The sequence below is a fragment of the Polypterus senegalus genome, chromosome 6, assembly GCF_016835505.1.
Source record: "Polypterus senegalus isolate Bchr_013 chromosome 6, ASM1683550v1, whole genome shotgun sequence".
Classification (NCBI taxonomy): domain Eukaryota; kingdom Metazoa; phylum Chordata; class Cladistia; order Polypteriformes; family Polypteridae; genus Polypterus; species Polypterus senegalus.
In genome coordinates this window covers 81,725,595-81,752,414 of record NC_053159.1, presented here as the reverse complement: position 1 = coordinate 81,752,414, position 26,820 = coordinate 81,725,595, and the positions used below count along the sequence as shown (strand labels likewise).

General features: G+C 37.7%; 1 protein-coding gene across 1 annotated transcript in view; it reads left to right on the top strand.

Moving 5' to 3' along the window:
* Positions 1-1,141: 1,141 nt before the first annotated feature.
* Positions 1,142-26,820, top strand: part of LOC120531213 (angio-associated, migratory cell protein) — a 64,023-nt gene continuing 38,344 nt past the window's right edge. The window contains exons 1-3 of the mRNA XM_039756423.1: positions 1,142-1,501; positions 9,080-9,226; positions 15,890-16,009. Coding sequence (XP_039612357.1) covers positions 1,408-1,501; positions 9,080-9,226; positions 15,890-16,009 — 361 coding nt within the window. The 5' untranslated portion in view covers positions 1,142-1,407. The remainder of the gene's footprint in view (positions 1,502-9,079; positions 9,227-15,889; positions 16,010-26,820) is intronic.

Sequence of the window (26,820 nt, the reverse complement as noted above, 5' to 3'; positions counted from 1 at the left end):
CTGCTATCTCTATGGCTCCAACACCGCTCTCCATCTGCTAAGGTACACTGAGCTGGGTGCGTGGATACCTACAGAGCTACAGGCTCATGGAGCTGGGGAAAAAGTGTAGCAGATCGAGTTGCCACTGACTCCAGGTAAACAGTGCGAAGCAGGACCAGTGGTAAAACTGTAGGCTACTAATGAAAGGGCAAAGCAGATCGCAGATGGCAACCGTGGACGATGAGTCTCAAAACTGAAATCCAGACCTGGACACTGTTTGCAGTACAAGTTCAGTGAAGGAAAACAGCCAAGAGGCTGGTATTTCTGTAGCCTTAGACAAGGAGATTCGCCTGCTCACTTGTAATAGACAGATCACCGCATACAAGTGAAGTGTTTAATATCACTGCTATACCGCAAGACAGCATAAAGCAGTCAGCAACCCCTGACAACGCAGCATGTAACGTCGCCGCTACACCACCCGACAACAAAACACTCAAGACCCTTACCGGTGTGTCCTGTCTGCACAACTTCAGTGGAAGAAATGATAATCCTGCCGTTTCAAGGATTTGGAAATGGTCGCTAGAATCGACAGTTTCAAAGGGTAACCTACGTAACGGCTCTGGCAAGTTGCATCGGGCGGATCAGTCACCCATAGCATGAACTGAAATTCCATCATACAAATGAGCAGCTTTCGAGCAGATGCGCCTATAAAAACAACATGCCTGAAACACCGCAAACAGTAGTAGTGTGTATCGGCGAGCGGTCCTTTTAAGGATAGCCACTTAAAACAGCCATGTAAAGAGCAAAATTATCCATTCTGGTACTCAGTGGCGAAGCTGCAATAGGAACTAAGACATTAATTTTTAAGGTGAAAGTTAACATATTTATAAGTGCGACAAACTTTGCCAAAACACAGGTAAGCTTTAGCGTTTATTAAAAAAAAATCCGCTCTGAATAAACAGTTTAAATGAAAGTGATTATGAGTTGACAACACACTCCGTTTTTTAAACATTACCGCTCTACTCTCACTTTCTAACACGCTTTCCTACCTTTCAGCAGCACATGTCATTTCCGGGTAAAGACACGGAAGCTTTAAAAATTAATCCCACCTCATTTTATCTCTGATTGGACGAATGCACAACAGTGTGTTCCACGGATTGTCGAATGACTTGTCAATCTTCTCAGACTGCGGCAGTTTACTTCTCTGGCCTCGTGTTAGTTTATAATAATATCTGAGTAACCTTCAATTATTTGGGTTTATACAAAGTCACATGGAACATTTTCTCTGATGTAATACAGAAAATGTGGCAACAATGGCGCTTTAACAGATCTAACAGCCTTTAGTATATACTTTTTGTAATTTTGTTTTTATTTTGATTGATCTCAATTTGTAAACAGTGGAAGTTTGACTGCAGTTTTATTTGGACTATGATGGACAACACCGAAGGAGAGCATTTAGATTTGCATGGGGATGAAGAGATAATAGAAGTGGTCGAGCTAAACGACGTGGACCCTACGCCAGGTACGAGAAACAAATCCGAGTGTTTTCATGTGGTTAAAAGGCATAATTGAACTGGTTACTTAAATTTTGTATTCTTTCCAGTAAACATTACATTTCTGTTCTTTGCAGTGCTGATGCCATCTTTTGAAATAGGCGGGCTGAGCGAGATCGACACTGTGCTGGTGTAACACGTTTGTTTGTCTTAAAATGCTTAACTATAGTTTAGGTCATCGGTTTGGTGAGACGTTTAGGCAGACATTCCCAATGAGCTGATATTTAAAAATTTACCAGGTGCGCTTCTAATGGCTGTCATTATAAAGGAATATGTAATAAATGTGATGGCACGGATCAGAATAATAAAGTAGTCATTAGCCTCGATTAAAATCCTTGCATTATTCAGTATTGTACAGACATACAGGGATGGAGACTGATGATCTCATTCCATCATTTACGAACCTGAAATATAATTAGTAGACATTTATGAAGTGAACTACTTTGCAGAATGTGAATCTTTAAAAAATGAAGTTTTTAAATCTGTTGCTACTGTTACCGTCTAGTACAGGAGTGTCCAACTCCGCCTCTGCTGGGCTGCAGGTTTTCATTTTAACACTTTTCCTAATCAGCGAGCAATTTTCACAGCTAATTAAAACATTTTCCTATCATTTTAATAGCCCAGTTTTTTAAGGATTCAGCCCTCTGAATTGATTTGTTTTTTCATTAAGTGGCAGCCAAACAGAAATGAGATGTAAAACGAGCAAATAGAGAATCAGCTAAATTGGAACGTCAAACTCCAGCCAGTTTCACTCCAACTAGTTACTTAATGAGAAGCCAATTCTTGCTGTTAATTAAAGCATATATTGAATATCATGACTTGTTGCTGCTGTCATTCTGCCACAGCAGACTGTTGATTTTCTGTTTTTTCTAAGACCACCATGTGAATTTCCCCTGGGGATTATTAAAGTATCTATCTATCAAGATGTTTTGGTGTCCTGAGCAGACCAGCATGACCGAAACCTTCACCTTCCTTTATTTTTCAGGTTTACTGGTCATGTGGCGGCTTGTTTTGTGTCTTATTATTGTTTGGCTGCTCATTAAGGAAAAAGACACAATTAAGGGGCCTGAGTCATGTCAACTAAAACTAAGGCAAAACAAATTAATCAGCAGCAAAAACAGGTCACTAATTAAGAAGATGGTTAGAATGAAAACCTGCAGCACACCAGGGGCCTCATGCATAACTCTGTGCGTAGAATTCGCACTATAACATGACGTAAGCACAAAAGCGGAAATGTACAGTGGTGTGAAAAACTATTTGCCCCCTTCCTGATTTCTTATTCTTTTGCATGTTTGTCACACAAAATGTTTCTGATCATCAAGCACATTTAACCATTAGTCAAATATAACACAAGTAAACACAAAATGCAGTTTTTAAATGATGGTTTTTATTATTTAGGGAGAATAAAAATCCAAACCTACATGGCCCTGTGTGAAAAAGTAATTGCCCCCTGAACCTAATAACTGGTTGGGCCACCCTTAGCAGCAATAACTGCAATCAAGCATTTGCGATAACTTGCAATGAGTCTTTTACAGCGCTCTGGAGGAATTTTGGCCCACTCATCTTTGCAGAATTGTTGTAATTCAGCTTTATTTGAGGGTTTTCTAGCATGAACCACCTTTTTAAGGTCATGCCATAGCATCTCAATTGGATTCAGGTCAGGACTTTGACTAGGCCACTCCAAAGTCTTCATTTTGTTTTTCTTCAGCCATTCAGAGGTGGATTTGCTGGTGTGTTTTGGGTCATTGTCCTGTTGCAGCACCCAAGATCGCTTCAGCTTGAGTTGACGAACAGATGGCCGGACATTCTCCTTCAGGATTTTTGGTAGACAGTAGAATTCATGGTTCCATCTATCACAGCAAGCCTTCCAGGTCCTGAAGCAGCAAAACAACCCCAGACCATCACACTACCTCCACCATATTTTACTGTTGGTATGATGTTCTTTTTCTGAAATGCTGTGTTCCTTTTACGCCAGATGTAACGGGACATTTGCCTTCCAAAAAGTTCAATTTTTGTCTCATCAGTCCACAAGGTATTTTCCCAAATTCTTGGCAATCATTGAGATGTTTCTTAGCAAAATTGAGACGAGCCCTAATGTTCTTTTTGCTTAACAGTGGTTTGCGTCTTGGAAATCTGCCATGCAGGCCGTTTTTGCCCAGTCTCTTTCTTATGGTGGAGTCGTGAACACTGACCTTAATTGAGGCAAGTGAGGCCTGCAGTTCTTTAGACGTTGTCCTGGGGTCTTTGTGACCTCTCGGATGAGTCGTCTCTGCACTCTTGGGGTAATTTTGGTCGGCCGGCCACTCCTGGGAAGGTTCACCACTGTTCCATGTTTTTGCCATTTGTGGATAATGGCTCTCACTGTGGTTCGCTGGAGTCCCAAAGCTTTAGAAATGGCTTTATAACCTTTACCAGACTGATAGATCTCAATTACTTCTGTTCTCATTTGTTCCTGAATTTCTTTGGATCTTGGCATGATGTCTAGCTTTTGAGGTGCTTTTGGTCTACTTCTCTGTGTCAGGCAGCTCCTATTTAAGTGATTTCTTGATTAAAACAGGTGTGGCAGTAACCAGGCTTGGGGGTGGCTACGGAAATTGAACTCAGGTGTGATACACCACAGTTAGGTTATTTTTAAACAAGGGGGCAATTACTTTTTCACACAGGGCCATGTAGGTTTGGATTTTTTTTCTCCCTAAATAATAAAAACCATCATTTAAAAACTGCCTTTTGTGTTTACTTGTGTTATATTTGACTAATGGTTAAATGTGTTTGATGATCAGAAACATTTTGTGTGACAAACATGCAAAAGAATAAGAAATCAGGAAGGGGGCAAATAGTTTTTCACACCACTGTACTTGTGCACAAAAAAATCCAGATGCATAAATCTGTGTGTTCGCCAACTTCCATGTTCTTCCGCTACATAAATCCTGGTCAGCATGGAAAGTAACGCACATGCACGCGTCTGCTGTCCCGCTCCATGGCGCAGTGATCGTTCATGTCTTATGCAAGATGCTTGCTGCACCATGCGCGGTCTTCAATTAAATGCTTAATTACAGAAGTACTGTCTTTTTCAAACGTACTAATCCCCAGTTCCTGTCCTTACTTTTCTTCCTTCCTCCAAATACCCAATCACCACACAATCAGCTCTGTAATAGACGTTAAGCCATCTGTAAGCTTAGAACGCCGATTCTTCAAAACTTTTAAGGAACATTGAAATATATTCATAATGTTTAATTATTCTATTCAGCTATCCTTCCAGTGTCGCGCCAGCCCCAGCAAAAATACAGCGAGAGGCAGGAACAAATCATGAACGAAGCACAAACTCACTAGCGCTGTGGCACCGTGTAGTTAAAGTTAAAGTTTTATCTGTATAATAAATATATTTTGCTGCATTTCATCTTAAAAATGATATCGTCATTATATGTAAATATGCACTTTATAAAGTGGCTCAGGTTATAAATGTTATAACTGTATCATAAGTACAATTACCTCACTGTAAACTTGCAAGTACCAACAGTTCTACAAGGAGCACTTGATGGAGTGCGTGTGTAGTTCTTGGGATGAAACTGGTTGTGAATCACGAGGTCCGAACAGGAAAGGCTCTGAAGTGTTGGTCGAATAGTGAATGGCTGAGGCAGCGTGTGCTTGATGCTGTATACCGATAATTCTCTTTCCAATCAGCTGCTGTAATTCATATTCAGATACAGTGATATAAATACTCGGAGTGGTGCAGTGAGAGTAATATGGAAAAAGATGATCCGCTGTGGCAACTCTAATGTGAGCAGCTGAAAGAAGAAGAAGGTGCAGTGAGAGTAACAACGCTAAAGCAGCTATGGTATTTAGAATAGTTTGACCACTCTGTGGACCATTATATTGTTACAGGTTATTTACAATCAGATGCCTTAAACTATTAAACAATATGCGGTTAATTTCAGTGTATTTATAAAGCCACGTCAGAAAGAAAAGAAAAGAAAGGGAAACCACACAGGAACAGTAGTACTGCTTTGACGCTGGGTGCTGCCAGTGCGCAGAGCTTGTGTACGACAGGGTATGAGCTACCGTGGAAATGTGCGTGGCTTTACGCCAAGTTTAGGTTTTATACATTGCGATTTGAACGTGAAAAAATTCTTATGCAACTGGAGTTGGAAACCCCTGTTCTAGTGCATATCCATTAAAGGTGACAGCTTCTGTTAGTTACTAGTAATGACATTCACCTGTACTGAGTATCCAACTAAACTAATATGAATGGATTTAAACTGTGGGATTGCATGGTACCAGAAGTTGGCATCAAGTCACCCAGGGCATCACCAAATTTTAAAAGCAGACTTTTCCGTACTAGTTTAGATTAGTGGAATTTATGTCTTTTTTTCGTAGTGAAGTTCCCAATATATTGTTTTTGACCAAGCTGCATCATGAATCTCAGAAAACCCTCACAATAAGGAGGCTTTATGCATTGATTAACTGAGCTGAGGCAATACAACTGAAATGACAGCCCAGAAATATGACTTTAAAGTTATATTTTTAAGACAGTGTTGTTTGAATAGGGCTTGCAATATCATTTTATTTATCTAAATAAATCACTTGTGAGAGAAGCATAATCTCAATCCCTGTACTGATTTACAAATTAGAGTAGTGAACTTCTACACACATGCTTATCTGTACAAGTGGACAATAATAAATTTAAAGTTCTACAATAATTTTTATTCAATTTTTACATCAGGTGGAAAGTAAGAAAACATAAATTTACCAGTAATATGAGGCTGTCAGGAGAAGAGGCATCCGAGGACAGGAAAACAAAAGCTAACGGGTGATACATGTCTAGATAAAAATAAATCCAGTGTTCATACTAAGGTTCATTTGACCTAAGCTTCACTCAACAGTTTAACAGTCAAGCTGATTTCTTTTTAATAGTAAAACATAGGCACCAAGATGGCTTTGTTACATTTCTGTTGTCTGGCATATACAGTACTCCATCCTTTTTATTTTTTTATATATTGTTTACATTGTCTTTAAACATGTGCAGAGTTGTACTTTTACTCCTATAGTTAAATGAAAAATTTATTTTTGAATACTGTTGATTTGTACATGAGATGGCTTGTTTATAGGGGGATTGCACTCCTTTTCAAAGGCAGGTTTACTTCGTATCAAGTTTCATGGCTGTAAAAAACAGGAATCAAATGAGAGAAACACTTAATTTCAGACATACAGGGAAGTGCTAAGTATATATCATCAGACCAAGAGTCTCAGATACTGAAGTAACATGAGGCAGTTTCTTGTCTCTTCAGCATTGTTTGGGTGAGGGAAAAAAGTGTCCAAATGTTGGATGGAATTATGTGAATGGCAGTTCATTGTTATTAAAACATGCAGCCAGAGGGAGAGTAAGCAACAGGGTGAGTTCTTATGATTGTTTTGTTTAAATATTATTACAAAAAGTTATTTAATTGCCCCAGAGCTCCCTTTTTAGTTATTTTCTCTTTGCAGCCACAATATTCTGGCAGATTTTTGGTTATATGAAAGATGTTGTGTTTGACCTTCAGGTCCATCTTGTTTTTTAGTTTGTCTGTGGATGCTGTGACAGGCGCTTGGCATCCTTACCCAGCCGGGATGCCCCTGCACACTATATTCAGGGGGAGCAGCCATGGACACTGCAATGCCTCCCCCTGAACGCTAGTTGGTCACCTCACTGGGGTGAAACAGTGCCTCAGGTTCCTGTAGGTCATCCTGGGAATTGGAGTTGGGTGCAGCTCTATTGGGTCCCGCAGGTACCGCTAGGGGACCCTGTATTTGGGACTCCTGAGCCCGTTTGGTCAACCAATTTGTCACACCCGGAAGTGCATCCGGAAATCAGGGATCAAGTATCTGGAGCGCTTCTGGGTGAACTATAAAGGGAGCCAGTGATTCAGGTGGAGGAGGACACGGTTGGTGGGAAGGAGAGGTGGTGCCAAAGGAGCAATTATTTGTGTTTATAGTGTGCTTGGGACTGTGTTGTGTCTGTGGATGCGGGGAAAGCGTAGCCCACAGACGAAGAAAATAAAAGTTTACAGTAATCCCTCACTATATCACGCTTCGACTTTCGCGGCTTCACTCTATCGCGGATTTAAATGTAAGCATATCTAAATATGTATCACAAATTTTTCGCTGGTTCACGGATTTCTGCGGACGATGGGTCTTTTAATTTATGGTACATGCTTCCTCAGTTTGTTTGCCTAGTTGATTTCATATAAGGGAGGCTATTGGCAAATGGCTTAGAAGCTACCCAATCAGAGCATGTATTACATATTAACTAAAACGCCTCAATGATATAAGATATGCTTCCCGCACGGTGCTTCATTGTTTGCTTTTCTCTCTCTCTCTCTCTCTCACCCTCTCTGACATTCTCTGCGCCTGATGCAGGGGGTGTGAGCAGAGGGGCTGTTTGCACAGAGGCTGTTTGCCTAGAGGATACGGACGCTCCTCTACCAAATGCCGCTTTATCACGGTGCTTCGGCATACTAAAAAGCACGTATTGATTTTTTGATTGTTTGCTTTTATCTCCCTCTCTCTCTGACATTCTCTGCTTTTGACGGCACTCCTTTGAAGATAAGATATTTCTGCATTCTTTTAATTGTGTGAAAGAACTGTCATCTCTGTCTTGTCATGGAGCACAGTTTAAACTTTTGATTAAAGGGTGTTATTTAATGTCTAGAGGGCTCTAATAATGTTAACAGTGTGGGAGAGTTTATAAGGGCTTAAAATATACAAAAATAACCATACAAACATATGGTTTCTACTTTGCGGATTTTCATCTACGTGGGGGGGTTCTGGAACGCAACCCCCGCGATCGAGGAGGGATTACTGTATTTAATTCTACACGTGACTCCCGTGTCTAATCTGTGTCGGGTCGGGTGCTATATAGCGCTAATCTTACAATGCTTACATTTGAAAAAGACCTTATCCAAAGGGTTAAAAACGGATCCATGTGCAAAGTTTGAATTAAGTAATATACTAGTATAAGCAAGAATACCTTTGTGCATTTGTATAAATGCAAGTACAGCAGAAAAGTCACATATATCACTGCCTAACCATTTAAAGAATAAATCACATTGACATAATAAATACTGGTTATATTTGCTGCACACTATTATGAAAGAAACATTAGATTTCAGACACTACCACAATAATATAATGAAACATTTACCAATAATTAAGTTAACTTATTATTAATTGTCTGATATGTGCAGTTTAGCCTGAATTGTGTTATGTTACTAAACTGTAACAAGCTAACAGTATATAAATGCTATCAATGTGCCATTCTTTAAAAGAGTAATAGTCATTAAATTAGCAGACAGCATAAAAAAGCTGTTCAATAAATATACCATTGATTTATTGGGATTTCTTCAAATTTTCCAATGGACAACTTTAATTTTTGCAATATTTTTTTAATAGTTAATAATTCTATTAATTTACTTACGTAAGTAGTTGTGGAATTTCTATTCATTTTTTTAATCTCGTCATATTGAGAAGCCTAGTAGAAAGGCAGAAAATACACATTTCTCTTTCTGTTCTAGATGATTTGGCTGAAGATTTTGAAGATGTTGATTTTGCAGAAGGAGGTGTAGAGGATGATGAAGGATGGGAAACAGAAGATGAGGGAGGTGAGGAACAGATGGAATCTTCTCGAGATGACAGTGAACTCACTTTTTCCAAGCACACAGGTAACATAAAAAATATGGAAGCTTATTTGATGTATTCATGATTGTCTTTTTTTTTTTTTTTGTGTGAAATGTTTTTCTGTGGAGATCACCACAAAAAGCATAATAATACTTGGTCTCATGTTGTTTGTTAAACAAAATGTGACACACTTTTTACCTGGTTCTTCATAGCAATTACCCTCATGCAAACAGTGCTTTTGGGAATTAATACCATAAAGTATCCGTGCAATACAGGATATACTGGTACTTTAGGTGATAAGACTTTGTTTAAAAAATGTACATTTGCTTACAGGATCAACTTTTAAAAATCAAACATGTATGTAAAACCCACAGTTTTTTCTTTTTCTATAAATGTCTTTTTAAAGCATAGTTATGATTTAGTTTGTTTTAGTAGATGGTTAGCTAGCTCATCACTATGACATGCACCTTATTCTGCTTATCAATGTTTTTTGGGAACAACTGCCAAAAAAAAATGCTGACCCATTAATGACCTTAGATAAGAAATAATAAAAAGTAGTTAAAGTGAATATGGGTATGACTTCAAAGCCAAAGCACTTCTGCAGTTTGAACTCATTTCTGTTGCAAATCAAACAATAAGGGAGAGACAAAAAACTTAAAAGATGTTATTTATTGGCATAACTTCAACCAGGTGGTTCTAAAAGTAAAAACAGAAAAGTTTGGAATAAAAAAAACACAAATTATTTTGTGTTTGTTTATTTAAATTCTGTTTACCACTTTTTTTTAAAATTCATGTTAATTTTAGGTCAGATTATTGCGGGAATACAGTTGCCTTTGTTTTGTGAATAAGTTCCACCTAATGCTAGTTTAATCAGCAGAAACTTTCATCTTGTGTTTTGTATGAAAAGAATAACAGTAAATATTTACAGGATCAGTTGCAACAACGCAACAAACTTCTGTGATTAATACTTAGATTAGATTAATTTGAGAACTAAATAGTACAGTTCTTTCTACAGGTCATTCTCAAATCTGAGTTTAGGTTAGGTGGAAAAGTCTGAGGACCAAAGGTAGAAGATTGATTGTGTTGCTAAAATGAAAGCAAAAGATTGTGCATTTGTCTTGGTTCTGTCAGTTGAATAAGTAGCTTGCATCACCTGATTCAATGTTTAGAAACTAGGGGAAACTTTGAATCAACAAATTTAATATTTTAACAGAAAAAAATCAGAAGAGTTAAAATATACCGCTCAGTGTTACAGTCTTAAGTTTTGTGCGAGTTTTTTTTTTTTATACTCGGTTAGTGTCAAAATTTGCTTGATTAATTTTATTGCAAATAGTGTTAAACCCATATGGACAAGTTTAATGTCCTGCTGCATACTTACTACTAGATTCTGAGTTTTTTGCAGCTTTTCCAGTGGTTTTTAGAGTCCGTGTGATACACAAATAAGATTACATATACCATTTGTTTATTTTCAACATTTTTTTTTATTTTACCTTTTGTTTAATTTCATCAGGTTGTCAATGGTGGGGTGAAATGTAACTGTAATGTTTACTACTTCTGCTTAGGCTCGCTCGCTCGCTCTCTCTCGCTTGTTCGCTCACGCTTTCTCTCTCTCTCTCTCTAAACGCTTCCTATACAATCAACAACGCACGTTGTACATGGGGCAAAATGATTTTCACGATTTTTTTTTTGTAAAAATTAAGGTGCGCGTCTTACACGAGGGCACAGTAAAAACGGTAATTAGTTGGCCCTACACTCACACGCTTCGATGGTGGAGATTCATGGCTGTTACGAGGACAATGGTCCCTGCATGAAGTTTGCAAAGGTTTTTGAGTAGCGAGTAAAATGTTATATAATTAGAAAGAAGTATTATTATACTTGATTTGTCAATTTCAGATTTTATACATTGTTTTTTCACCAAATAAACAAAACAAGTAGCGCTAGAACAGTTGGCCTCTATATATCTTCACAGTACCTCAGACTTGATCCAAATATAATGTATTCGTGCCGTCACCATTTTGAGTACAAAAAAGGCACGTGGTGATTTAAAGCAAACCTGTGTTCCCTCAGTGTGCAGTAGATTTTGTATTCATGTGTGTTAGTTATTGTTACTACTTGTTATGGGTTTCTGCACTGATAACTTTGATATCATTGATAGTTCTTTTTTTGCTTGGTGCCCTACCCCACCATAACCTGTTACCTATGGGGGAGGAGCGAAAGCTTTAGATTTGTCAAATATTTTGATCTCCAGTTGCCAACGGATCTCAACATTTTAGGGTCCCCTGATACCAAAAATTTCGATATCTTGTTGATGGGTGTTTGTGTGTCACAGTTTCTTGAGGACAGCCTAGAGCTAAAACTGCTGGACAGAAAAATACTAAAATTCAAACTTAAGCCTATTATGAGATGACGATGTGCTGATCAGTTTTTCAGGCAAATCATGCAAGAAAAAGAGGCACTATAGAGGAAACCTCAAATACAGTAATTCTGCAATTAATTATGAATTCTTCTCCTCAATTGTCATCGTATGACCTTTTTCTTGATCAGAAAGATCAGCATCAGAATTTGAAATAGTTACTGAGATGTTATTGAATAGTTAGAGTAACTTGGTTCCTAGGGCGCAAAGCCTACGGATGCTCATGTCCCAATTTTTATTCTGTTAAATGCACTTTGTAATGTGCCTGGGTCAAATATGACCAAAATATTTATTTTACGTCAAAAGAGAAACAAATGTTATTTCTAATACTGTGCACTATTTTATTTTTATGCACTTTGAAATGTTACTAAGTCAGACATGACCTCTTCTTCTTTCAGCTGCTCTCATTAGGGGCTGTCACAGTGGATCATCTTGTTCCATATCTTTCTGTCCTCTACATCTTGTTCTGTTACACCAATCACCTGCATGTCCACTCTCACCACATCCATAAACCTTCTCTTAGGCCTTCCTCTTTTCCTCTTGCCTGACAGCTCTATCTTTAACATCCTTTATCCAATATACCCAGCATCTCTCCTCTGCACTTGTCCAAACCAACGCAATCTCGCCTCTCTGACTTTGTCTCCCAACCGTATAACTTGAGCTGACCCTTTAATGTACTCATTTCTAATTCTGTCCATCCTTGTAACACCCAGTGCAAATCTTAGCATATTTAACTCTGCTACCTCCAGCTCTGTCTCCTGCTTTCTGGTCAGTGCCACTATCTCCAACCCATATAATAAAGCTGGTCTCGCTACTGTCCTGTAGACCTTCCTTTTCACTCTTGGTAATACCCGTAGTTCACAAAATTACTCCTGACATTCTTGTCCACCCATTCCACCATGCTTGAACTCTCTTTTTCACCTCTCTACCACAATCCCTGTTACTCTGTACTATTGATCCCAAGTATTTAAACTCATCCACCTTTGCCAGCTCTACTCCATGCATCCTCACCATTCCACTTACCTTCCTCTCATTCACACACATGTACTCTATCTTCTTCCTACTGACTTTCATTCTTCTCCTCTCTATATCATATCTCCACCTCTCCAGGGTCTCCTCAACCTACTTCCTACTCTCGCTACAGATGACAGTGTCATCAGCAAACATCATAGTCCAAAACGACTCCTGTCTAATCTTGTCTCTCAACCTGTCCATCACCATTGCAAATAAGAAAGGGCTTAGAGCCGATCTTTTATGTAGTCCCACCTCCACGTTGAATGCATCTGTCACTTCTACCGCAGACCTTACCACTGTCACACTTCTCTCATATATATCCTGTACAACTCTTACATACTTCTCTTCCACTCCCGACTTCCTCATACAATACCACAGCTCCTCTCGAGGCATCCTGTCTTATGCTTTCTCCAGGTCCACAAAGACACAATGCAACTCCTTATGGCCCTCTCTATACTTCTCCATCAACACCCTCCGAGCAAAGATTTCATCTGTTGTGGTCTTTCTTGGCATGAAACCATACTGCTTCTCACTAATCATCACCTCACTTCTTAATCTAGCTTCCACTACTCTTTCCCATAACTTTATGCTGTGGCTCATCAATTTTAACCCCCTGTACTTACTACAGCTCTGCACATCCCCTTTATTCTTAAATATCGACACCAGTACACTTTGTCTCCACTCCTCAGGCATCCTTTCATTTTCCAAGATTCCATTAAACAATCTGGTTAAAAACTACACTGCTATCTCTCCTAAACACCTCCATTCTTCCACAGGTATTTAATCTGGACCAGTGGCCTTTGCATTCTTCATCCTCTTCATAGCTGTCCTTACTTACTTACTAAAATGACTAAAATAAAAATGATTTCTTTTTTACTTCAAAAGAGGGAAAAAGTACTGCTACTCCCTTAGATTCTGTTCAGTTATAGCTTTTGTATTGTTTTTTTATGCCCTTGTTGACATGCCTGTGTCAGATGTGACAAAATTTAAAAGGGAATCAATGAATAAATATGATTTTGTTTTTCAGGGCATTCATTTGGTTTAAAATTTGCCATAACCTGTTACTTACTATCTGCTGAAAATGTCTGGTCAAGCTAAATTTTTTTGGCTTGAAAATTTAGCCCAACTGAATTTGTAATTAAATAGCCCTGTTCTAAACTGTATAGCATAAATATTTCACAAGTTAAGGAGATTCCATAAAAGTTACCAGCACCAAGGAAATCACCTACACTGTTTCATACCAGCAGGCGCTTTTTAAGTGCAGGACTGCAAGAATGTCATTTTATTTGAAAATGCCACATTGTTTAATTTACTGAGGTAGCAATTCCCAGCTGCTTATTCATGACCCACAGGGAATTAGAAATGATAGGATCATGGAGTTTTGACTATCTCCTATGTTTTTCATAGAGCTCATGCTAGCAAACATTAAAAGTAGAAACTGGACATGTCAAAACACAAGTTCATGATCAAAATTCCAACTAGATGGGATAGCTGTTTTTACATGACTGAGCAATCCTTTGAACAACAATCTGCTATAATATAAATGCAACACTGCTTTATACATAGGTTTGTGACATTGCAATTGACATTGAATGTGCATAAGACATTGCAGAAGCAATGAAACCACTTAAAATCATGACGGACGTGATATCTGATAGAAACGGTTTCATGCTGTCAATTGTGGAACCTTTACATTTTATTCATGTTAAATCAAGTAACTAGACCATCAGCACAGAGATCAAGGCTGCTACTTGTGAGAACTTAAAAAGTAGATGTGTCGATGACAAACTGCTTCTCTCTAAGACCTTACCACTGGATCCATCTTTTAAGTCATTCCCATTTCTGACAGGAAAAGACTGCTTATCTTTGATGAAACTGCTGCTGTTGCTATGGGAAGTGTTTAAAAAAAGCCAACCATAGGTTTACAATGGACATGATTTTTTTCTTATTTTCATTATTTTATTGTTATACGTACTTGGAACACATTTTACTTTGACACTCAAGTCTGATGAGCGTAATGTAATTTCGTATCTGTTAGCCTCATGTCATCCTTAAAAGGACTTATATACTGCAAAACTCAGCCTGCTTCAATGCTAAAAATTAATCAAAAGGTACCATTTGTGATACTTGTTTTTTTTTAAGATAATGGATTGTAAATCAGTACAGCTTGAAAAATGTGCTGAAAGTAGTCAAAGCACATGTGCGATATCTTGAAAATGACAACAAACACTTTCTACTATTCATTTATAACGTTGGAAAGCACGGACCATTTTTAATCAAATTATACTTTTAAGTGAATATTAATTTATTGGATAACATTTTCTTTAATGCAGAAGTACAAATGTAAACCTTAATTTCATAACGTGAAATATATGATCAATTATGATCATAATATATCATTCTTTTGTTGTTTTCTTATTACATTTCAAATTATATGCATTGTGATACACAAATTATAACAAGCAATCAGGCACTCATTACTGTACTATAGATGTCACATTACAAAACATAGTCCATATGTCACCAGCAGTTCTGCTGGAGTGACTCTGCAAAGTTTGGTAAGGGATATCTCTCTCTTGGAAGGTATATTTTAATGGGCATAGACTGAGTGGAAAATGTAATTTTTTCTAAAACCCATGGTGAATTGCCTTTCAGTCTATAAACTTACTACTACTACCATGTATTGGTTTTAATAATATTGTGTTTCACTGTTTCTAGACTAGATAGTTGAATGTAGTATAACAGAGTATTAAAATCAGAGTAAGGCAGATATGGACAGTCATCTAAAAATCATATCAGCATTTAAATTGTGCAAAAGCACCACTCAACAGAGTTATCTCATTACATTGTTCTTTTTGTCCCTAACAATAGTTTTCACACTAATTTTATTTGATACAGCAGGAACAAATCTGGTGATGGTCATCTTGTCTAATTCTTAGTTAAAAATGAAAGTGACTACCAATCAGTGTTAATACTTGGGTTGCTCTCGGTCCAATTTTAGCGATTAGTGTTAAGAAAACAACAAAAACAGTAAAAAATAGTAATCAACCATCTTTTCAGTAGTAGAATTCCAACACTATTGATTAGATGTCTTTTTGTCATCCGAAACTGTGAGGTGCTCCAAAATAGACACATTTGTATATGTTGCATTTAGGATTAAAATTTCAAAAATAAAAAACGTGTTTACTGTGTGTATGTGTTTTGTGTGTGGATGAATGCATTAGTCAAATCCATTCATATGTGTAAATACCTTATTTAATATTCATTTGTTTGCTTTCAGGATCTGTATTCTGTGTTAATTTGGATCCAGTTTCAAACTGCCTGGCTGTTACTGGAGGTGAAGATGACAAAGCTTTTGTTTGGAGAGTTAATGATGGAACGCTGCTTCTAGAGTGCACAGGTGAGAATTCAGATGTCATGTTATTGTGACGTGTACTGTAAAGAATTTTTGTTTAAACTTCAAATGAATCATGGTTGCAACAGGCTAGGCTTGATATATCAAGCCACTGTATCCTTAGAAATACTTTCCAGTTAAATCTGGGAATTCCCAAGCACATTGAGGCCAACGAAGGGGAGTCCTGGATCTGTCCTCCATTCATTTGCCAGTAGGCCATGCTTGGTATATCTCCTGCGCTAATGAGACATACTCACTACATACCAAGGCGTCCAGAACTCGCTTCTTCTGATCCAGAGAAACAATGGACTGGCATTCTGTATAGAGCAGGTTCTTGAATCAGGCCCAATGCTGCCAATGTTAGCTCTGTTTTTTTATGACTCTGTATTTGATTAACAGCATTTCAGAATGCAATGGTATTTTTCAAATTTAATTAAGTTAATCAAGAAGCCGGAATAAATGCATGAAGATCTCCTATTATAAATTCACTAAACAGCTACTGGCCCTGGAAACCCTGTCTAGGTAACTATTCATGCTGTAATCTAGGGCACAGTTTTTCTCCTCATTTGTAGTGAATAAGTGCATTTATTTTAGTTTTCCTCCATGCTCAGCTGCTCTTGGATAATGTGGATTCTGTTAACACGGCTGATTTTGTTGAAGTTAAGAACTGCCTTATCATCTGTTTCCTGTATCAGCATTAAGCTTTAATGGAAACTGATGCACACACTAGGGCAGGTTTTTTTTCTCAAGGCTGTCAATGCAAAGTTTTCTACAGAAACAGAATTATTATACCTACAACAATCAGTCTGAATTTTATTATGACATTTAGTGGAAACTTTAAATTTACACTGGAGTTTCATTTTTTTTTTTAGCTTATTGTTGTATATTTGGTCCCTGCCATTCATTGGTGTGATTGTAAAGGTCAGGATACATTGCAGTTTTGCTTACATACAGGTGCCTGTCATAAAATTAGAATATCATGACAAAGTTGATTTATTTCAGTAATTCCATTCAAAAAGTGAAACTTTTATATTAGATTTATTCATTACACACAGACTGATGTATTTCAAATGTTTATTACTTTTAATTTTGATGATTATAAGTGACAACTAATGAAAGTCCCAAATTCAGTATCTCGGAAAAGGGTCAATATTGAAGACACTTGGTGCCACACTCTAATCAGCTAATTAACTCAAAACACCTGCAAAAGCCTTTAAATGGTCTCTCAGTCTAGTTCTGTAGGCTACACAATCATGGGGAAGACTGCTGGCTTAACAATTGTCCAAAAGACGACCATTGACACCTTGCACAAGGAGGGCATGACACAAAAGGTCATTGCTAAAGAGGCTGGCTGTTCACAGAGCTCTGTGTCCAAGCACATTAATAGAGAGGCAAAGGGAAGGACAAGATGTGGTAGAAAAAAGTGTACAAGCAATAGGGATAACCGAACCCTGGAGAGGATTGTGAAACAAAAGCCATTGAAAACTGTGGGGGAGATTCACAAAGAGTGGACTGCAGCTGGAGTCAGTGCTTCAAGAACCACCACGCACAGACGTATGCAAGACATGGGTTTCAGCTGTCGCATTCCTTGTGTCAAGCCACTCTTGAACAAGAGACAGCGTCAGAAGCGTCTCACCTGGGCTAAAGACAAAACTGCTGCTGAGTGGTCCAAAGTTATGTTCTCTGATGAAAGTAAATTTTGCATTTCCTTTGGAAATCAAGGTCCCAGAGTCTGGAGGAAGAGAGGAGAGGCACAGAATCCACTTTGCTTGAGGTCCAGTGTAAAGTTTCCACAGTCAGTGATGGTTTGGGGTGCCATGTCATCTGCTGGTGTTAGTCCATTGTGTTTTCTGAGGTCCAAGGTCAACGCAGCCGTCTACCAGGAGGTTTTAGAGCACTTCATGCTTCCTGCTGCTGACGAACTTTATGGAGATGCAGATTTCATTTTCCAACAGGACCTGGCACCTGCACAAAGTGCCAAAGCTACCAGTACCTGGTTTAAGGACCATGGTATCCCAGTTCTTGATTGGCCAGCAAACTCGTCTGACCTTAACCCCATAAAAAATCTATAGGGTATTGTGAAGAGGAACATGCAATACGCCAGACCCAACAATTCAGAAGAGCTGAAGGCCACTATCAGAGCAACATGGGCTCCCATAACACCTGAGCAGTGCCACAGACTGATCGACTCCGTGCCACGCCGCATTGCTGAAGTAATCCAGGCCAAAGGAGCCCCAACTAAATATTGAGTGCTGTACATGCTCATACGTTTCATGTTCATACCTTTCAGTTGGCCAACATTTCTAAAAATCCTTTTTTTGCATTGGTTTTAATTGATATTCTAATTTTCCGAGATACTGAATTTGGGATTTCATTAGTTGTCAGTTGTAATCATCAAAATTAAAAGAAACAAACATTTGAAATACATCAGTCTGTGTGTAATGAATGAATCTAATATACAAGTTTTACTTTTTGAATTGAGTTACTGAAATAAATCAACTTTGTCATGATATTCTAATTTTATGACCGGCACCTATATTTTTCCTTTACAGTTAAACCACATTTTTGCTATTAAGTTGCTTAGGGTCACACAATGAGTTAGACAGTGTGGTTGAATCAAAAACACTGTTACTCAAAAAAACATTTTCTGTATACATGGATTAGCTTACTGTACAGTGACATTTTCATACAGGCAATGGGCATATAAGTGTAGTAGTTTTTGCCACATATTTTAAATGATTACTATTTAAACCCCTTATTTAGTTGTTCATGCTTAAGAAACAAAATCTGACAAGCTAAAAGTTCTCTTTGCAGCTTTTTTTTCTGTAAAATATTTAGGTGTTTTGTAACATTACCAGTTGTTTAATTTTTTTACCACTAGATGACAGCATTGGCACAGTGCTGTTTTACTTTATTTGTATATAGTATGGGAGAAAGTACTGTTAACATGATTGAAATTTTGACTTTTTGTTTACATGTTTTGGGCACTCATAAACATAATTTGACCACTCCCAGCATGCAAGATGCATATATCCCTCTGTGGCACACGTAACTTGTGAACGGATCATCTGTTCATAAATGTGAAATTTGCCACCATTTACTATAATACTGTTAATTTGTGAACAAATTAATTTCTTTGGAATTTCTGGTTTACTAAATACAGTTTCTTCTTTTGCTTCATTTTAAACCCCTGTGACTCTAAAAATATATTTCATTAAACATTATAGCAATTTTAAATTATACAGATTTCACTTGAAACACATGTATTTGATGGCTCCAGTTCCATCCAGTAAGGTGTAATTTCACATTTACCAGAGTGAATTTTTTTGTTGTCTGTGGTACTATAACCTCTTTTTGGGGAAAAAAGTTATGTCAATGTGTTGGGGAACAAAAAATCTTGTGTATTTATTAGAAATGTTTTTTAAACTGTCAACCCTTTTTGAGCAATGGAAGAAATCCTCAAATTACAAAAAGAGCTGACATGTCCAATCTTAATCCTTCCTTTGTCCATCTTTACCTCAGTTATGAATAGGAGTGTTAAAATGTGGAGTTAAGTTGTACCAGGTGAGTTTATCATCATAGGAATTAAGTAAATTAACATGCTCGATGTATGTCTCCTTTAACTGTTAAAGCTGCAGCAAAATCTTCATTCTTTAAATTTGATCTCATGCAGATTTAAATTTAGAATATAAAGTATTTCAATGTATTTATGGACTGAATATTAAAAATTGAATGAACAATTTATAATCTCTCCACTTCTAGTTAGATACTATTACAGGACTTGGGCTTGAGGTGTATTATCAAGAGAGCTTGAGCATAGCTTAGGTTCTAGGCAACAAAAAAAGTATTCTTTGTTGTTAGCTCCAGTCCTAACTGCTTCACATGGATTGGTGATCTTGTACATCAGGAGTGCCCACACTTTTTCGGCTTGCGAGCTACTTTTAAAATGACCAGGGCAAAATGATCTACCTACATTAAAAATTACATATAAAATTATTTTCGTGTTTGAAATGGAAATTACGTATGACCACAGAACATATTATAATGCACTCTCGCACTCACGTTTGAAACGGAGATTACATATGACCACAACAGTCAGGTTACACAGAGAAAGTGAGACAGAAGCAGATCGAGAGAGAAGGCTCACAGGCTCGCTGATCAACGTATACGGCAATCACAATTGACGGCCTCACAAACACCCAAACAACATGCTGAACAGAATCGAATTCAACGGATGCAGTATTCACAGGCTACCACATCACACAGGCATCAGGGTCTGTATATGGAGGGATTCAGTTATAACATTGAAAAAGATTATTGCGTACATCCAAAAGTTACAATAAGAGAAATGGACATTATGTGTGAGTACTGCCAAGCACAGAGTGTTAAATTTGAATAATGTGGGATGTGTTGTTCAGACGGCAAGGTGAAATTAACACCTTTAAGCCATCCAGCTGAACCGTTGTTGTCTCTTATTTCTGTCACAAATCCACATTCAACTCATTTTCTACAGAACATTAGGAAATACAATTTGTGTTTTCAGATGACATTGTTTGGCACCACGGCTGCTACCGAGGAGTCTGGCTTTATGCTGACATTTAAAATGCCGGGGCAAATCTATCATAGAATTGGGTCATTAATGCCGTTGCCTCATGAGAGTCACAATTTGTTCCCTTCCACTCAGGGAGCAAAGCCACTAGCTAATCTGCTAGTGTATGTGTGTTTAGATAGATAGATAGATAGATATGGCAAAATACCCGTGCTTCGCAGCGGCAAAGTTTTGCCTTAAAAATTTTATTAAGAAGAAAATTAAACCTTTTTAAACTGAGGGAAAATATACCAATAATTATTTATTAAGGATCTCTTTGTATACCACATTGTCAGTTTGGCCCGCCGGTTGTAATATGACCAAGCTGTGCACTGAGCTTACTCTTGAGCATGCAACGTACAGTTGGCCATGTGAACAGTAATCTTTTTTAAAATCTCACAGCTTGGATTGCTGCTGTCATAATCGGTTTGAGTTTCATGGTTTGTTTCAATTACGACAGTATTTGCAGGACTTCTGTTGAAGTGACATTCGGCATCTGTCAAGCGTTGTAAGCATACAACCGGTTTCATCGATAACTTCACATCCAGCTTTTGAGAGTTAATCAATTCATTCATTCATAAACATCAAAGTGTCTGCTACTGAAATCGTCACCTGTGAATCTAAGATGTTTAAGAGGCATTGGCGGTTGTCTAAAGGTGTAAAATATTTGGCCATTTCGGTACACTTGAAAGTGACAACTGAACCATTCAGCGGCAGCCATCAACTCACATGCAGAACCATAGGTGAAGGGCTTAAGCATTTCACTCTTCTAGTACTCCTGTGTAGTATAATTATCTCCTGTACCGTCATCAGTCCACACCTTGAACCTGTCCCAGTCATTCAATACATAAGACACAATGTTCCTCCGGATATCAAGAGTGAGCCTGATACGGCTGTGCAATATGTAACAAAGAGAATGGAAAAGGCAGGTGCCATCTCCGGGCATGGAAACCACTCGGTAAGTGACAGTTCTTTGATCGATGGTGATCACCTCGATAGACATGTTAATGGGGTACGGTTGGAACGATAAAGGAAATGGGTACCTGAACAATGTAAAGTAAGTCTAAAATACCTACACAATAACTATAATCGTAATAAACGAACAATAAAACAGCGGAGAAGCCGTGGATTAAATAAAAAGGCTGCAGCTATCAGCAGGGAGATGTGAATCACGTGGCGAAGCAAGGAAGGGAATGTAGAGACCGGAGCGACGGACGGTCTAATATAGGCAGGCAGCCAACAACGTGGGAGGCGTTGGGATGGGAAGCCCAACGCCGCCTCACACGGTGACCGAGCTGCAGGCTATGGACGTATATATGTACGTAAGTAGGATTCAGTTAGCGTTGGTGATGAGTCAGTCAGTCAGTCAGTGAGGGCTTTGCCTTTTATTAGTTCAATTAGTATTGCTCATCACTTGTCCAATACAGTCCCCACAGTGAAGCATGACGGTGGCAGCATCATGCTGTGGGGGTGTTTTTCAGCTGCAGGGACAGGACGACTGGTTGCAATCGAGGGAAAGATGAATGCGGCCAAGTTCAAGGATATCCTGGACAAACAAGACAATGACCCTGTGGCTTCACATCAACTCTGTGACTGTTCTTGAATGGCCCAGCCAGAGCCCTGACATAAACCCAATTGAGCATCTCTGGAGAGACCTAAAAATGGCTGTCCACCAACGTTTACCATCCAACCTGACAGAACTGGAGAGGATCTGCAAGGAGGAATGGCAGAGGATCCCCAAATCCAGGTGTGAAAAACTTGTTGCATCTTTCCCAAGAAGACTCATGGCTGTATTAGCTCAAAAGAGTAGTGCTTCTACTAAATACTGAGCAAAGGGTCTGAAAACTTAGGACCATGTGATATTTCAGTTTTTCTTTTTTAGTAAATCTGCAACAATTTCAAAAATTATTTTTTTTGTCTGTCAATATGGGGTGCTGTGTGTACATTAATGAGGAAAAAAAATAATTTAAATGATTTTAGCAAATGGCTGCAATATAACAAAGAGTGAAAAATTGAAGGGGGTCTGAATACTTTCCGTACCCACAGTATGTGTGTATAATATATATATATATATATATATATATATATATATATATATATATATATATATATATATATATATATATATATATATGTGAGAAACTATTTGCCCCTTCCTGATTTCTTATTCTTTTGCATGTTTGGCACACAAAATGTTTCTGATCATCAAACACATTTAACCATTAGTCAAATATAACACAAGTGAACACAAAATGCAGTTTTAAATGATGGTTTTATTATTTAGGGAGAAAAAATCCAAACCTACATGGCCCTGTGTGAAAAAGTAATTGCCCCCTAAACCTAATAACTGGTTGGGCCACCCTTAGCAGCAATAACTGCAATCAAGCGTTTGCGATAACTTGCAATGAGTCTTTTACAGAGCTCTGGAGGAATTTTGGACCACTCAGCTTTGCAGAATTGTTGTAATTCAGCTTTATTTGAGGGTTTTCTAGCATAAACCGCCTTTTTAAGGTCATGCCATAGCATCTCAATTGGATTCAGGTCAGGACTTTGACTATATATATATATATATATATATATATATATATATATATATATATATGTTTGTGTGTGTGTGTGTGTATATATATATATATATATATATATATATATATATATATATACATACACTGAGTTACATTTACTTTAGTAACTTTTTTTAAAAAAATTGTACTTCTAAGAGTAGTTTTACAGCACCATACTTTTTACTTTAACTTGAGTACTTTTGTTACTCCGCTACATTGGGCAACACTTGAGTTGTTACTTTTTTCCATTAGATAAAGTCTGACAGACAATTTTCAATCTGCCCTGTAGCGGATGCTGTCAAGTTGCGCACATGCCTTCCATTGCGTCTCCAGCTCTGACGCAAGGTTTTGGATGTTCCCCAAATCAAGGCGCAGCAGCTTTGAGGACAGATGTTGCATTTTTCGTTTGAAAGCATTAACTGAGTTAATCATATTGACTATGGTTTTCTCTTTTCCTTCCATCTGTAAATTAAGCTCATTAATGTTGGTCAGATCGGAATAAAAATGCCAAGTCTAGCGGCCATTGATCATTATTAAGTTGCTTGTATTCTGCATGTTTAATGACAAGAAGAAACTCCTTTTTCTCCGGCTAGGGGTCTTGAAATCTCAGCAGGAATTTCTCCCTAGCCATCTGCCTCAACAAAGGCATCTTTTATCATCTCCCCATCTTGGAAGGACTTATTATACTTAATGATCGAGTGACTCGCCTAGAACGATGCTTCGGTGTGTCTGCCTTTGCTTTTGAATTCAGCCGAGTAAAAAATGACGGTTGTCTGATTAACTGTGATTTTAATTCCCTCTCCTTTCTCTTTCTTAGATCGCTTTTCGGAAGGAAGTCAGTTTTGTAGTTTTTATGAACAGTTCGAAAGTGCCTTTTAACATTTTCCTTCTTTGGAATAGCAATGATAGATTGACAGATCAGACAAACGCACTTCGATTGTGAAAGAAAAAAATCCAATTCCACATCCAGCCCATAACCAACACATTTTTTTTTAAATCCCTTCTTTAGTCGATATAAATTGGAAGGCTAACTAGATCACTTAGATAGCCAGAGTTTTTGCAGTAGCTCTCGCATTTGATCATGTGTGCGGGATGACCAGTATGTTAGAAGAAATGAGATCTCAGACTGGCCTCTCTGCATGACAATCAAGTGGCAAATGCCATAGGGAGGATATATGATAGACTAACATTTAAAAAAAAAAAAAACATTTTTTTGAATGCAACGCAATCTACCTGCACTACTTTTCCGATCTACCGATTGATTGCAATCGACGTATTGGGCACCCCTGTTGTACATGAATTGCTCAAAATAACAATGCCATGATTTAGTACATCCCATTCTGTCATCTGTCTAAGATGCAAAAGACAAACAGCCCTTTCTTAGTGATTGAAAAAATGCTTTATTTTTAGGTTTGTGTAACTCTGCATAATAAGGTAAAAAACGTACACATGGCATAACTTTCAGGCGCAATTGATGACTTACTTAACTGATGTGAAAGATGGAGCACTTTACATTTTTTTATTTTAAAGAGTCAGTTAGTTTTTCAAATATTTTTCTAATTGTGAAACATATTCAGAATTAACTGTGATATTGGATTGCATTTACCTGAGTTAGTAGACTTAAACTACGTTGTACATTAAATGCATGCTTTTTAACAGCACTCTGCAATATCATGTACGAAAGCCTGATACGGCTGTATTTTTGTAGTGGCTCAGTAGCCTTCATAGACTGCAAAATCCAATTAAAGTGTTGCAAAAATAGGATCGATTAGAGTACTGTTTTTGGTTGTGGAGGATCTAAGAGTAACTGTAGTTCACATTTCTTAAACATAACACTTTTGAAAGATGTACATGAAGTATTAAAATCTGTTTAAATCTCCTTCAGACAATGATGAGGAGCAGGTTTGGGGTTTTGCTGCTTTATAGTGTCAGAGAACAACTGAATCTGTATAATGTGCAGATAATGTAGCTGTGAAGTTGTTTTACTGTAACATGAAGTAAATAGAGTGTACATAATTGTTCACTCCATGTTTGTAGAGTGACCCATATTTCCTTTCATCTTACAGTACATTCATTTTGAGATAAGTGACTTTTTTGAGCTCAACATACCTCAGGATGCAAAAAAGTTAACTGGTATGCTTGAGATTGCATGCAAGGCATGCACACACCATCCCCGGGTTTTGACGAGATTGTATTAAGGATCTGTTTTTCCCGTTTGGAGCAGCTGTTGGGACGAGTAAAACAGGAAAATATAAAAAAATATACAAGTTGAAGTGACATTTCTCAGAGTAAATTTGTAAAAGTAAACTAATCCACAATTGAAGTTGCACAGTTTCCAATTTGTAAGACAGACAAGCACATACATTTATCACTGCTTTTCAGTAGTTGATTTTGAAATTTCATAAATTTGTGTACAGTGCTATATTTGGGATATCTCAATAGAAATGTAACTGTCTTAAATTCAAATTTCTTTGTAGAATAAGTATGCCAAATTTCAATAATATTAGTCCACAGGGAACTGTGTTGCTTTATGTGAACAGACAGACAGACACGACGATAGCAGTAGGTGCGTTTTTATGTTATATGAGTACACATCTAACAAAAGTGATAAAAAAAAACATGTGTATTATAATTCTGTGGATTAATTTAAATAAAAGATGAGTTTCACCATCTCACTAATTCCTTGTCAAATGACAAATGATGTAGAAGAAACACAGGTGACAACCAGTGTAACTCCAATAGCTGAGTGGTTTTGTTTTCTTTTATGAAGTAAACATTTCAAAGGGAAGAAGGAAATTATTTCTATATTCATTCATGTGATTTTACTTTGTTAGTGTTACTTTAGTCAGTCAGTCATTATCCAACCCACTATATCCTAACACAGGGTCATGGGGGTCTGCTGGAGCCAGTCCCAGCCAACACAGAGCACAAGGCAGAAACAAATCCCTGGGCAGGGCGCCAGCACACCAAGCACACACTAGGGACAATTTAGGATTGCCAATGCACCTAATGTTCATGTCTTTGGACTGTGGGAGGAAATGGGAGAGACCCAGAGGAAACCCACGCAGACACGGGGAGAACATACAAACTCCATGCAGGGAGGATCCAGGAAGTGAAACCAGACCTCCTTACTGCGAGGAAGCAGCACTACCACTGCACCACTGTGCTGCCCAGTGTTACTTTATCGTAGATTTATTTTAATGTACCAAATAGGATGAAAGAAGTGATTTAACACAAAAAAAAAAATCATAAATCCATATTCTGTTAGTGTTAGAGGCAGAGGTTGTTTGTTTATTTCAGTAGTTTATAATTGAGTTTATAATATGGATTAGGCTTCTTAAGTACCTTTTTTTTATTATGAGTCTTGGAGACTGTGAATGATAACATTTACATTTACAAGATATGAATTGCTTTGTGACACTGTGAACATTGAGCATTTTATTTCCACACAGATGAATAAAATGAAAAAATCCAGATGCTCTTTCAGGACAAAATTTAGATTAAAAACCTTCTTCTATTGCCAAGTTTTATAGTGCAAGCTTGGGAATAAAAATACATGTCATGTGTATACTTAAAGAATTTAGTGACATGGCTAAAAAGTCTGTTAAGTATATTAACTGTTTTAAACTTTGGCTTCAAGAAATAATAGAAAAAAATGCTGAAAA